Raw genomic sequence first — 14,587 nt, 5'->3', positions numbered from 1 at the left:
ACTGCTGCGGTGAGTCACGGGTACTGCTGCGGTGACTCACGGGTACTGCTGCGGTAAGTCACGGGTACTGCTGCGGTGAGTCACGGGTACTGCTAGGGTGAGTCACGGGTACTGCTGGGGTGAGTCACGGGTACTACTTGGTTGAGTCACGGGTACTGCTGGGGTGAGTCATGGGTACTGCTGGGGTGAGTCATGGGTACTGCTGGGGTGAGTCATGGGTACTGCTGCGGTGAGTCACGGGTACTGCTGCGGTGAGTCACGGGTACTGCTGCGGTGACTCACGGGTACTACTTGGGTGAGTCACGGGTACTACTTGGGTGAGTCACGGGTACTACTTGGGTGAGTCACGGGTACTGCTGGGGTGAGTCATGGGTACTGCTGCGGTGAGTCACGGGTACTGCTGCGGTGAGTCACGGGTACTGCTGCGGTGAGTCACGGGTACTGCTAGGGTGAGTCACGGGTACTGCTGCGGTGAGTCACGGGTACTACTTGGGTGAGTCACGGGTACTACTTGGGTGAGTCACGGGTACTACTTGGGTGAGTCACGGGTACTACTTGGGTGAGTCATGGGTACTGCTGGGGTGAGTCATGGGTACTACTTGGGTGAGTCATGGGTACTGCTGGGGTGAGTCATGGGTACTGCTGCGATGAGTCACGGGTACTGCTGCGGTGAGTCACGGGTACTGCTAGGGTGAGTCACGGGTACTGCTGCGGTGAGTCACGGGTACTACTTGGGTGAGTCACGGGTACTACTTGGGTGAGTCACGGGTACTACTTGGGTGAGTCACGGGTACTACTTGGGTGAGTCACGGGTACTACTTGGGTGAGTCACGGGTACTACTTGGGTGAGTCACGGGTACTACTTGGGTGAGTCACGGGTACTACTTGGGTGAGTCACGGGTATCTGGGACAGATGAGTCACGGGTTCGAGACACCCGTCATTATAACATCATCCTACTACAATAAATACAGTATATAAATAATGGAAATACAATAAATAAAATCAGAACTCTCAAGGTATGAATTTTGAACAAAATTTTTATATATATTCATTATTAACTTTTCCAGACATGAATTGTCCAACCGGGTCAATGAAGAAAATATTAATAATAAATAATATCAGAGTTTTAATAGCACTTTGAAAATTCTCAAAATAAAACTCTACGGCGTCCGCCCTGAACATTTCACTTACACCGTCAGTCCATCCATCTGGTCCTCATAACTTACATTAGTGATATATACTCGCCTGCCAGCCGTTCAGGCGTTGGGAAATAGAGTTTAGACCAGGTGCGTAGAGGGACAGAGCCCGGGGGCAGGTGTGTGGGGTGATAGAGACCGGGGGCAGGTGTGGTGAGTGACAGAGCCCGGGGGGCAGGTGTGTGGAGTGACAGAGCCCGGGGGTAGGTGTGTAGAATGACAGAGCCCGGGGGCAGGTATGTGGAGTGACAGAGCCCGGGGGGCAGGTGTGTGGAGTGACAGAGCCCAGGGGCAGGTGTGTGGAGTGACAGAGCCCGGGGGAGCAGGTGTGTGGAGTGACAGAGCCCGGGGGAGCAGGTGTGTGGAGTGACAGAGCCCGGGGGAGCAGGTGTGTGGAGTGACAGAGCCCGGGGGAGCAGGTGTGTGGAGTGACAGAACCCGGGGGGCAGGTGTGTGGAGTGACAGCCCGGGGGCCCCCCAGCAGACCCGTGTGAAGGGAGCTGACAGAACCCCCACAGCAGACACGTGTGAAGGGAGCTGACAGAAGCCCCACAGCAGACACGTGTGAAGGGAGCTGACAGAAGCCCCACAGCAGACACGTGTGAAGGGAGCTGACAGAAGCCCCACAGCAGACACGTGTGAAGGGAGCTGACAGAAGCCCCACAGCAGACACGTGTGAAGGGAGCTGACAGAAGCCCCACAGCAGACCCGTGTGAAAGGAGCAGACACATACCTTTAGTGGGAAGCAGCTTGCCGGCCCAGGTAACCTTGTGTATGGTGAGCTCGTGGCAGAGTGAGCGGTGAGGCGCCGTGTAGGTGTTGATGTAGTGCACCAGAGCAAGGGCTGCACGCTGCACACGCTCATCCTCCACGCTCACACGCTCCCAGCTCAAGCATGCGCACCAGTGAGGCTCTATGTACGCGTCTGCGCACGTCCGCGACGTCGGCACCTGTGCGCGCGACAGATAAAGTAATGTTATTATTAGTATAGTAGTATGAGGATTGTGGTGATGGTGGTGGTGGTGATGGGGAGGATTGTGGTGATGGTGATTGTTCTGCATTATGATAGGTGCCCTTCCATGTACTAGGTGACGGATTACTATGCTAGCTATCACTTGTGGGTGACTCAGTACATATTGTGCTGGTGACTGTGTTCTGGCGTCCCTTGCCAGCACAGGTAATGTTACCCAGGCACCCGTCCTCACGCAACACCTGCGAGAGACAGAGAGAGAGAGACAAAGAGAGAGAGAGAGAGAGAGAGAGAGAGACAGAGAGAGAGAGAGAGAGAGAGAGAGAGAGAGAGAGAGAGAGAGAGAGAGAGAGAGAGAGAGAGAGAGAGAGAGAAACGACATTTTTTTTTCTAGGTCTCTCCTGGTCACTAAGGGGAGGTATGGAGAATTTAATTTTCTCGTATTCTTTTATTTATTTCATAATCGAGGGTAAACCTCGGTTATAAGGTATAGGAAGGTTGACCCTCAGGCAATATAAACTCCTCTCAACACAAACTGTGTTTATATATGTGTACATTAAGGAGATGTGCTGACCAGCACGTCTAGATCACGGTGCTGTGGCTTCCTTGTGTGTAGGATACTTAGGTTCAAGAAGGAGCAATCATTTATTTTATCCATTCTTGGCTTACTGGAGGCTTTCATAATATTATAGTTAGTTTCCTTGCATGTTGCAAGCAATCCTCTCCTGCTTAAGTGATGCAAAGTCCATTGCAGAGTAGCAGAAGGCATGAGGTTGCAAGGGTGCATTACTGATGTTGTTGTTGTAAAAGACCAGTTGAGTCAACACACAGCCATCATTACTTGTCATTCTCTTGACAAGTTACACGAAGGTTTGTTTGACGCGCGGCTGGGCCCACGCGGGCCGCCCTAACGCACACCACCACCCCGTGTTGCTCTTAACAATGTGTTAGTGAGCGGGTGTTAGCGGAGACAACCCGTTCCCCCCTTCCTGTAACCCCCTGTACCCCGTGTTAGTGAGCGGGTGTTAGCGGAGACAACCCCTCCCCCCCCTTCCTGTAACCCCCTGTACCCCCCACCCTCTCCACCCTCTCTTCCCCCCCCCCCCCCCGGCACACACACACGTGTGTGTGTGTGTGTGTAACCTTACTCATTCCTGTACTTGGCTTCAACACACAGCATCAATTTCAAACAAACCTATTCGTTACAGTAATGCCTCAGCCAAATATGTGAATGTCATTACTTTAACTACTCGACAGATGGAAGGGCGGGAGTGAGTAGCTGCTGCTGGAACCTCTAGACACAGCTAGGAGTTTATATATATATATATATATATAACTAAAAACTCACACCCCAGAAGTGACTCGAACCCATACTCCCACAACTGGTATGTACAGGGACGCCTTAATCCGCTTGACCATCACGACCGGACAAGGTCAAGCGGATTAAGGCGTCCCTGTACATACCAGTTGTGGGAGTATGGGTTCGAGTCACTTCTGGGGTGTGAGTTTTCAGTTGTATATAGTCCTGGGGACCATTCAGGCTTGTTTGCATATATATATATATATATATATATATATATATATATATATATATATATATATATATATATATATATATATATATATATATATATATATATATATATATGTATATATATATATATAGAAGCCTTCACAAGGAGTACTCATTAGCATACCTTGCAAACACAGTAACAACAACAGGGGGGGGGGGGACAGCAACAAATTACAAATATATTTAATATTACAAACGCAAAATGATTTTACAATGTAGCTGATCCTTGTGTCTGTCCTCAGCCTTACCTGTACCTTAACTGCACCAGACTTGTAATTTACTCACCTGTGCAGGTAATATGCGCCTCAGTTTATGGGTGCCAATATGTACCTTAATGTGTGGCTTGACAGGACCCTGACGGATATGCTGTACAGGTTACCTCGTGACTTTAGTGATGCGACCCCTGCTTTATGATGCCTCGTCGCTGACCTGCAGGTCTCTCCCATGTTGACCTGACCTTAAGCTCTGACCCTCCAGGCTGGGGAGGGTCACATCTTACCTCTCCTGGACCCCGATGTGGCTCTGCCGCCTAACCACTGCTCTCAATCATCTCCAGGGCGACCTAACTTGAGGCCAGCAAGCTGAGGGTGACCTGGCGCACTAAGGTCAGGTCACTAAGGTCAGCTGCAGCGTGCACACTCACCTGACTAAACAGTGAGATTGCTCTGTCCGAGACCTGGCCGAGCCGCGCCCCCTGGAAGTGGAGAACGTCCTGCATGGTGGGGAACAGGTCGAAGGGCGTGGTCAGCCGGTGGACGTTCATCCTGGGATTACATTATCTTTTAGTGTACAACATCCCGTACTGAATTAGCCCAGCTGGTCGTACTAACTGTTAAGTGTCTAATTGTTTAATTGCTGTGTTATTTACACATGTGTGAAGATTAGATATTTAATAATGACAGTTTTTTGGCAATTCTATTTGATAGTAAATGTTTAACATTGTCTTTATTTACTGCAAGCTTGTTAAGGACATGAATTTGATTACGTTCTTGTAGCCTAACCAGGAGAGGGAAAGGGAAGGGAATTGTCAGGGACAGCACCAAGCCATTACGACTATACAGCACTGGGAAGGGGTCAGCATAAGGATTTTCGGGATGGGACGGAGGGAAGGAATGGTGCCCAACCACTTGGACAGTCGAGGAAGGAGTCTGGGACAATTAAGCTGTCTACTGCAATACCTGTGAGTGTTATTTGAGTGGCCAAGAGGTCCATGTGACAGGGAGACTGTGCATCTACCCTGGCAGAGTAGGGACTAACATCTGAGGATATCTCGCACACCTCCACCTTACTGATACTCTGTAAACAACACAACACCCCCCCCTCCCCCCACCCCCCCCCCCCTCTTCTAAGGGGCATCTATCTCCCGAAATTAAAAAGTTCATAAATTTCAATTAAATTATTTTGAAAAAATAAAACTGGTAAAGCTTCCTAGTAAAGGTTTCAGCCCCGAAAGATTTATATTAGAAATATCAAATTATAAATCAAATTTTGGAGAAAACAAAAATTTAAAAATCAAAATCTAATACGAATTTCAACAAAATTTATATCTGTTATATTAAACTATCATAATAGTATCTAATCTTGATTTCGTCCACAGCGAACATTCAATATATGTCTACTTGCAGTAGACATATATTGTATATACACAAGTTATATAGAACAATATAACCTGTACGTGTGTGCAAGTGTTAGATATATAGTCAAAGTGAGTTTATACCGCGTGGACCCATAACCTCGGAGAAGAGAATACAAGGCATTGGAAGTGACCTGATGTTATCAGCGGCGGACGGGTAGGTGTCTGTGAAGGCCTTGGGGAGCACGATGGCCATCACGGGCAGGCGCTCCTCCTGCTTGCCCTGCTGGGTGCCCCTGATGGTGCTGAACCTGTCGAGAGTCACGCACCTGGACACGTCATACATACATACATCATACATACATACATACATACATACATACATACATCATACATACATACATACATACATACATACATACATACATCATACATACATACATACATACATACATACATACATACATCATATATACATACATACATACACACATACATACATACATCATACATACATACATACATCATACATACATACATACATCATACATACATACATCATATATACATACATACATACACACATACATACATACATACATACATCATACATACATACATACATACATCATACATACATACATCATACATACATACATCATACATACATACATCATACATACATACATACATACTCAACACACTCCTAGCTACCAGCACAACACCAGTGGGACGACTAGTAGATGACCTCTCTACTGATGGACACTTTGAAGACTATAGGGGTTCAACTCTACGCTTAGTCTTATCTACTGTCTAGCCATGGTTAGTGCTGTTATCTACTGTCCAGGCATGGTTAGTGCTGTTATCTACTGTCCAGCCATGGTTAGTGCTGTTATCTACTGTCCAGCCATGGTTAGTGCTGTTATCTACTGTCCAGCCATGGTTAGTGCTGTTATCTACTGTCCAGCCATGGTTAGTGCTGTTATCTACTGTCCAGCCATGGTTAGTGCTGTTATCTACTGTCCAGCCATGGTTAGTGCTGTTATCTACTGTCTAGCCATGGTTAGTGCTGTTATCTACTGTCCAGCCATGGTTAGTGCTGTTATCTACTGTCCAGGCATGGTTAGTGCTGTTATCTACTGTCCAGCCATGGTTAGTGCTGTTATCTACTGTCCAGGCATGGTTAGTGCTGTTATCTACTGTCCAGGCATGGTTAGTGCTGTTATCTACTGTCTAGCCATGGTTAGTGCTGTTATCTACTGTCCAGCCATGGTTAGTGCTGTTATCTACTGTCCAGGCATGGTTAGTGCTGTTATCTACTGTCTAGTCATGGTTAGTGTTGTTATCTACTGGCCAGCCATGGTTAGTGCTGTTATCTACTGTCCAGCCATGGTTAGTGCTGTTATCTACTGTCCAGCCATGGTTAGTGCTGTTATCTACTGTCCAGCCATGGTTAGTGCTGTTATCTACTGTCCAGCCATGGTTAGTGCTGTTATCTACTGTCCAGCCATGGTTAGTGCTGTTATCTACTGTCCAGGCATGGTTAGTGCTGTTATCTACTGTCCAGCCATGGTTAGTGTTGTTATCTACTGTCCAGGCATGGTTAGTGCTGTTATCTACTGTCTAGCCATGGTTAGTGCTGTTATCTACTGTCCAGGCATGGTTAGTGCTGTTATCTACTGTCTAGCCATGGTTAGTGCTGTTATCTACTGTCCTGCCATGGTTAGTGCTGTTATCTACTGTCTAGCCATGGTTAGTGCTGTTATCTACTGTCCTGCCATGGTTAGTGCTGTTATCTACTGTGCAGCCATGGTTAATGCTGTTATCTACTGTCCAGCCATGGTTAGTGTTGTTATCTACTGTCCAGCCATGGTTAGTGCTGTTATCTACTGTCCAGCCATGGTTAGTGCTGTTATCTACTGTCCAGGCATGGTTAGTGCTGTTATCTACTGTCCAGCCATGGTTAATGCTGTTATCTACTGTCCAGCCATGGTTAGTGTTGTTATCTACTGTCCTGCCATGGTTAGTGCTATTATCTACCCTCTATCCATGGTTAAGTTAGGTTAAGATTATTTTAGGTTAAGGTTTGGTTAAGTATCATTACGTTTGGTAGCATTAATACGCTGTATTATTAACGATAATCTGAAATATGGTATTTGAAATCTATTTCAGTGTGCCGAAAATTCCGTTTATAGAAAACAAAATTCTTAAAAAAAAATGTTTTCAGCATACACATTTTACATTTTAAACCAACCATTTATAATACAATAACGTTGTAACTTGAGAATAACCTATTTGTTATTGAATATTTGTCAGCCAATATGTAGACTATTACTGGAACCATAATGTGATTTACAACCATCACAAGGGAGGCTTTGGCTTCACATGGTAATGGATTTGTACTGACAGAGGGCTTCTCTATCAGTTACCGATAGATTAAATGTACACAAATATCAACATATTCATCCGACATGTGTCGGATGAATATGCCAATTTTTCAAATTTGTATTTTACCAATACCACCCGCGCTAACTAGTCTACTTTTATCTACCATATAAATTTCCCTAAGAATTTTGTATGTGGTAATCATGTCTCCCATAACTCGTCTGTCTTCCTACAATGTGAGGTTCAATTCGTGTAGCCTTTTCTTGTAACTCATACCTAATGGTCTTGGAACTAGTCTGATTGCACCTTTGAACCTTTTACAACCTATTATTGTGCCTGACTAGATATTAGTATTGTGCTTGACTAGATACAGACGCCACACTGGAGCTGCATGCTGCAGGATTGGTCTGACATACGTAATATACAAGGTAGTGTGTGTGTGTGAAGGGACCTACCTGTGGCCATGATCGCTCATGACAACGAGGATGGTGTTGTTGAGGTGAGCGTCGCGCCTGAGGGAGGAGAGCAGGTCGAGCAGGTCCTGGTCCGCCACGGACACCAGGTTGAAGTCGTCGTGAGACAACTCCGAGTGGAAGGCGAAGGCAAACTTGGGCTCCGTCTTGTACTCGTTCATGAAGTCGTACACGTAGTTGAAGAACACCTGTCGAGTGTTTGGTAATATGTTTATTGTTTGTGATGGGTTTATATGTATGTATTAACACAATGTACTCAACGGGGTGAGAATAGCTTGAGCTGCCTCATCCCTTTGTGTGTATTTTACCTCAATAAACTTATTTCAATTTCAATTTCAACCATCAATTACTTAATTCTATGTGTAAAGGTACAACTTGAACATAAATATATTTTGTAATTTATTATGGACTTGTATGAAATGTACAATTATCTCATCAGCTACCATCATTATGTCCGCAGGTTAACTAGGACAATACACGAGAGAACATTTTGTATTTTGTGATGAAGGATAATTAGAGATTACGACTAATGGATGTAAGAGAGTGCTACTAGGACAGGTGCCAGGGGGCCAGAGTTCATTAAGGATTTATGCAACCGCTTACGAAACCTGTACATCTTTTTTCCAAATCATGGTGGCTTTGTTTACCTTTATTAGACACCTTGAGGTCTGCGTCACTGCCAGGTTGTTTATAACAACCGCCACCTTGGGTTGTGATGTTTGTCTCTCTCTCCAGCCTGGTCTTAGTGTGAGGCTCCTAGTGACCTGTGCGCCGGCCCCAGGCTACTGACGAAGAGGCAGTGAAGCCACTACAGCCACGGGCTCACCATAGCCCGTGCTACTTGCACCGCTCCTGTGCCAGGTCAATCCACTACGGGCTCACCATAGCCCGTGCTACTTGCCCCGCTCCTGTGCCAGGTCAGTCCACTACGGGCTCACCATAGCCCGTGCTACTGGCAACTTTTGTTGCCAGTAACTGAGTGTACACCAATAAGACGCCACTGCAGGCTGAGAGAAGATAGTGTGACCCTGGTGTCGTGCTCTGCTGCTCCAGCTCCCCACCTACCACGATTTACCTGGTCCGGGTATCGCCGGTCTTGAGTGTGAAGCCCCTGTCTGGGGCCCACAGGCCTCCAGGAGAGACACAAAATAGTGGCACCTAAGGAGGGTGTCTTGTAGTCTCGGAGGAGAGACCTGTGGTGTGGATAACCCATGTTAAGGGGCCCACTGAGTTCCGGTAAGTGGAACGAAGATGTAGGTGAATCTTGCTATGGGGGTCATGTCCCACAGCAAGAGGTGCCAGCTGGCCCTGGTGCCCCTGAGTAGTGGACATTGTACTGGACGCCCACGACCGCGTTGTGACGCCAAGCTGTGCGGATTTGCACAATTACTCTTGGTGTTCCAATACAGTGATTGTACAGTGACGGCTTACCAGTACCAGCAAGTAGTGATTTGTACACCGTAGTCCTCAGGGAATCCAGTGCATCTTCAATCGTTTAGCCGCCACCACGAGTCCAAACAACACGTGGTGGCGGCTGTTTACAAACAGACCACCACAAAACAGACCTTTGTTTGCAGAAGAAAACTTTCTAATATTTTTCGGCACCTTTGCTTTCTTAGCTTGAATTTGTTTCCTCTTGAAGTTGCTGGTCACAGGAATTCCTCTTTGGCAGTTTGGTTGATTTCTGTTAGTATTTTGTAAGTGGTGATCATATCACCTGATGACCAAACCACACACCAGAAGACGAAGAGTTGACGACGTTTCGGTCCGTCGTGGATCATTATCAAGTTGATTGTGATGGGAGCGAGGTTGTTGTTTTTAGATTCAGCTACTGGGAACAAAATGTTGCAAGTAGCACGGGGTATGGTGAGTCCGTAGTGGACTTACTGGCACGGGAGCGGGACAAGTAGCACGGACTATGGTGAGCCCGTAGTGGACTTACTGGCACGGGAGCGGGACAAGTAGCACGGGCTATGGTGAGCCCGTAGTGGACTTACTGACACGGGAGCGGGACAAGTAGCACGGACTATGGTGAGCCCGTAGTGGACTTACTGGCACGGGAGCGGGACAAGTAGCACGGACTATGGTGAGCCCGTAGTGGACTTACTGGCACGGGAGCGGGACAAGTAGCACGGATTATGGTGAGCCCGTAGTGGACTTACTGGCACAGGAGCGGGACAAGTAGCACGGACTATGGTGAGCCCGTAGTGGACTTACTGGCACGGGAGCGGGACAAGTAGCACGGGCTATGGTGAGCCCGTAGTGGACTTACTGACACGGGAGCGGGACAAGTAGCACGGACTATGGTGAGCCCGTAGTGGACTTACTGGCACGGGAGCGGGACAAGTAGCACGGACTATGGTGAGCCCGTAGTGGACTTACTGACACGGGAGTGGGGCTGTAATTGCTAACTGTATCAGGGAGTGAGGGAGGCACGGGCATTAAGGCAAGAGTGAGATGAGGAGCAGATAATTCCTAGAAGAAGGTAAGAGTAAGGCGAAAGGTAAGAACAGGAAGAAGGGTACGAATGAGGTGAAGGAAGAATGGCAAGGAAGGAAACTATCAGGATAAAGCGAGCAAGAATGGGACATGTAACAATAAGAGAAATAATAAGAAAACGGAGGGTAGTATTATGTCAGGTCACGTTTGTTAGAAAGGTGAGTGCACTTGAGAATCCAACCCGTCCTCTTAAAAATAACGTCACTTTTCGCTGGTATGCGCTATGGCCAAAAGTGGACGTAATTTGAAATGAAATCGACTCACAAAAGTGACGTACTGTTCCGTTTTCTGTTTGAGTCGTCCGGCTTACTCGGAAAGGTTAGGAGAGGAAACTTTCAATTAACGTTTTGAAACTTTATGAGAATTTCCTGCCCACCTAACCTATCAGAGGACCCTTAACTTACTGTTGTTGAAAAAAAAATTATTTTCATTTTTTTTCATTTTCAAATTACGTCCACTTTTAGCCATACGGGTAAACGGCCAAAAGCGACGTTATTTTTAAGAGGAGAGGTTGTCTCTGTACTGTGAAAGGGAATGGCAACACAGCCAGGACTGAGGTTCATGTTGGGCAGGTCAGAGGCGTGTCGACAAGACGGCGTCTGTGTAGAGGCAGGAAAGATTATTTTAGAAGAAAACCAATCAATAGGATGATTAGATTCTTAACATGACATTAGAATCCCCTTACTCCCCCATCACAATCGACTTGATAATGGTTCAAGACGGACCCAAACGTGGTCGTCTCCTCGTCTTCTGGTGTGTGGTTCGGTCATTATATCTTCAGCCCCGTTATTGTGACTCATCGTCTGCATCATATCACTTCTTTTTCTCCTCTTAGTTTTGGCATGATTAACGCCTCTCGTCTCTCCTCGTAACTCTTGGTTTAGAGTTCCGGAAGCCATTTTGTAGCATGCCGTTGCACCTTTTCCAGTTTATTGATGTGCTTCTTGCGATATGGCCATCATGTGTTTCTGTCTTCAGAATCGAGCTATTAGCTCTTGGACCCCGCCTTTCTAACCAATTTATTTTTCCTCTATTATTTCTACTACATACATTTCTCGCTAACACACGCACACACACACACACACACACACACACACACACACACACACACACACACACACACACACACACACACACACACACACACACACACACACACACATCCCCAGGAAGCAGCACGTAGCAGCTGTCTAACTCCCAGGTACCTATTTACTGCTAGGTAACAGTAGCATCATGATGAAAGAAACTCTGTCCATTTGTTTCTGCCATCACCGGGGATCGAACCCGAACCCTAGGATTACGAGCCCAGAGCACTGTCCACTCAGCTGTCAGGCCCCCCGTAAATGTGCGCGTGCGTGCGTGAGCGGGAGAATATGTACTTACCGAGTTGTACTTACCGAGTTGTGCTTGCGGGGTTTGAGCTCTGGCTCTTTGGTCCCGCCTCTCAACTTTCAATCCACTAATGTACATGTTCCTGAGCCTACTGGGCTCTATCATGTTTACACTTAAAGGTGTGTATGGAGTCAGCCTCCACCACATCACTGCCTAATGCATTCCATTTGTCTACTACTCTGACATGCATGTGCATGTGTGTGCGTGTGTGTGTGTGTGTGTGTGTGTGTGTGTGTGTGTGTGTGTGTGTGTGTGTGTGTGTAGAGCCTGACCTTGTGGCGCGGAGTGGCCTTGAGACAGAGCTTGGGGTTGGTCTTGAACTCCGGGTAGGCGCTGATGAAGAAGGGTCGCATGTAGTGGTCGGTGGGCGGCTTGTCGAACCCCCGCAGCCGGTACTGGAAGGTGCCTATGTGGGCCTGGTCCTCCGCGTACACTGTCATGGGGGGAGGCACGGTACTGTGGCGCCAACTATAGTCAAGTCTCATATATCTGTCACATATATCATATATCAGGAGGATGATAACGTGTTGTTAAGAGTGGGAGGGGGGGCGTGGAGCCCTTGATAACGACTTACGGGTGACGTAGCCGTTCTTCTTGAAGTCGTTCCAGATGAAGGGATAGGCGTTGACGAACTGGGCCTTGTCCCCCATCCTCCGGCGAGTCTCCGGCAGTTCCAACTCCGTCTTGCCTGCCGGGATAACCAATTCAGTCATTATCTTACACGACTGAAAAGGCCGTCACGACTCTGTCTAGGCAAGTGGGGCCGGCGTGAGTGATGGGGACATAACACTTGTAATTACTTATGTAACTTGGGTGGACCTCTGATGGTTGCTGTAATTACACAACTGTTCATTGAAATTATTGACGTTGATTGTTGATAGTTGCAGAAATTGTGTTTTAAATGTGTTGTACCTGAGTGTGTGTGTGTGTGTGTGTGTGTGTGTGTGGGTGTGTGTGTGTGTGTGTGTGTGTGTGTGTGTGTGTGTGTGTGTGTGGGTGTGTGTGTGTGTGTGTGTGTGTGTGTGTGTGTGTGTGTGTGTGTGTGTGTGTGTGTGTGTGTGTGTTTATCCAACACGTAGTTGCTCGGTAATGACACTGTTGAGGTAACACACAGCTCATGTAATGAAGACAATAACTGCTGTTCTTGCACTTAGAACTGATATTATCCTTCACGCACGCGCGGGCACGTGCCCCCCCCCCCCACCACACACACACACACACACACACACTCACACACATACACACACACACACACACCCACACCCACACCCACCCACACACACACACACACACACACACACACACACACACACACACACACACACACACACACACAGTGTATAGCAAGTCACTAGAGACGGGAGACCTACCAGAAATATGGAAGACGGCGAATGTGGTCCCAATATACAAAAAGGGCGACAGGCAAGAGGCACTGAACTACAGGCCAGTGTCCTTGACTTGTATACCAAGCAAGGTGATGGAGAAGATCGTGAGAAAAAACCTGGTAACACATCTGGAGAGAAGTGACTTCGTGACAAATCGCCAACATGGATTCAGGGAGGGTAAATCTTGCCTTACAGGCTTGATAGAATTCTACGATCAGGTGACACAGATTAAGCAAGAAAGAGAGGGCTGGGCGGACTGCATTTTCTTGGATTGTCGGAAAGCCTTTGACACAGTACCGCATAAGAGGCTGGTACATAAGCTGGAGAGACAGGCAGGTGTAGCTGGTAAGGTGCTCCAGTGGATAAGGGAGTATCTAAGCAATAGGAAGCAGAGAGTTACGGTGAGGGGTGAGACCTCCGATTGGCGTGAAGTCACCAGTGGAGTCCCACAGGGCTCTGTACTCGGTCCTATCTTGTTTCTGATATATGTAAATGATCTCCCGGAGGGTATCGATTCATTTCTCTCAATGTTTGCAGACGATGCTAAAATTATGAGAAGGATTAAAACAGAAGAGGACTGTTTGAGGCTTCAAGAAGACCTAGACAAGCTGAAGGAATGGTCGAACAAATGGTTGTTAGAGTTTAACCCAACCAAATGTAATGTAATGAAGATAGGTGTAGGGAGCAGGAGGCCAGATACAAGGTATCATCTGGGAGAGGAAATTCTTCAGGAGTCAGAGAAGGAAAAAGACTTGGGGGTTGATATCACGCCAGACCTGTCTCCTGCAGCACATATCAAGCGGATAACATCAGCGGCATATGCCAGGCTGGCAAACATACGAACGGCATTCAGAAACTTGTGTAAAGAATCATTCAGAACTTTGTATACCACATATGTCAGGCCAATCCTGGAGTATGCAGCCCCAGCATGGAGTCCATATCTAGTCAAGGATAAGACTAAACTGGAAAAGGTTCAAAGGTTTGCCACCAGACTAGTACCCGAGCTGAGAGGTATGAGCTACGAGGAGAGACTACGGGAATTAAACCTCACTTCGCTGGAAGACAGAAGAGTTAGGGGGGACATGATCACCACATTCAAGATTCTGAAGGGGATTGATAGGGTAGATAAAGACAGTCTAT

The 14,587-nt window shown here is 47.2% G+C and overlaps 1 protein-coding gene across 3 annotated transcripts in view; it reads right to left on the bottom strand.

Annotated features, from left to right (window-relative positions):
* Window positions 1-14,587, bottom strand: part of LOC123767856 (uncharacterized) — a 96,094-nt gene that overhangs the window by 16,702 nt on the left and 64,805 nt on the right. For 2 of the 3 annotated variants that reach the window (XM_069310343.1, XM_069310341.1), the window contains 6 exons: window positions 12,637-12,750; window positions 12,335-12,495; window positions 8,154-8,359; window positions 5,508-5,624; window positions 4,384-4,504; window positions 1,931-2,147 (listed from right to left, as the gene is read on the bottom strand). In XM_069310343.1, the coding sequence (XP_069166444.1) occupies window positions 1,931-2,147; window positions 4,384-4,504; window positions 5,508-5,624; window positions 8,154-8,359; window positions 12,335-12,495; window positions 12,637-12,750 (936 nt within the window). The remainder of the gene's footprint in view (window positions 1-1,930; window positions 2,148-4,383; window positions 4,505-5,507; window positions 5,625-8,153; window positions 8,360-12,334; window positions 12,496-12,636; window positions 12,751-14,587) is intronic. The other variant, XM_069310342.1, reaches the window with a different exon arrangement.

Source organism: Procambarus clarkii, chromosome 67 (genome assembly GCF_040958095.1).
Source record: "Procambarus clarkii isolate CNS0578487 chromosome 67, FALCON_Pclarkii_2.0, whole genome shotgun sequence".
In the NCBI taxonomy this organism is placed as follows: domain Eukaryota; kingdom Metazoa; phylum Arthropoda; class Malacostraca; order Decapoda; family Cambaridae; genus Procambarus; species Procambarus clarkii.
The sequence above is the reverse complement of the archived record's forward strand: the minus strand, read 5'-3'. Positions and strand labels throughout refer to the sequence as shown.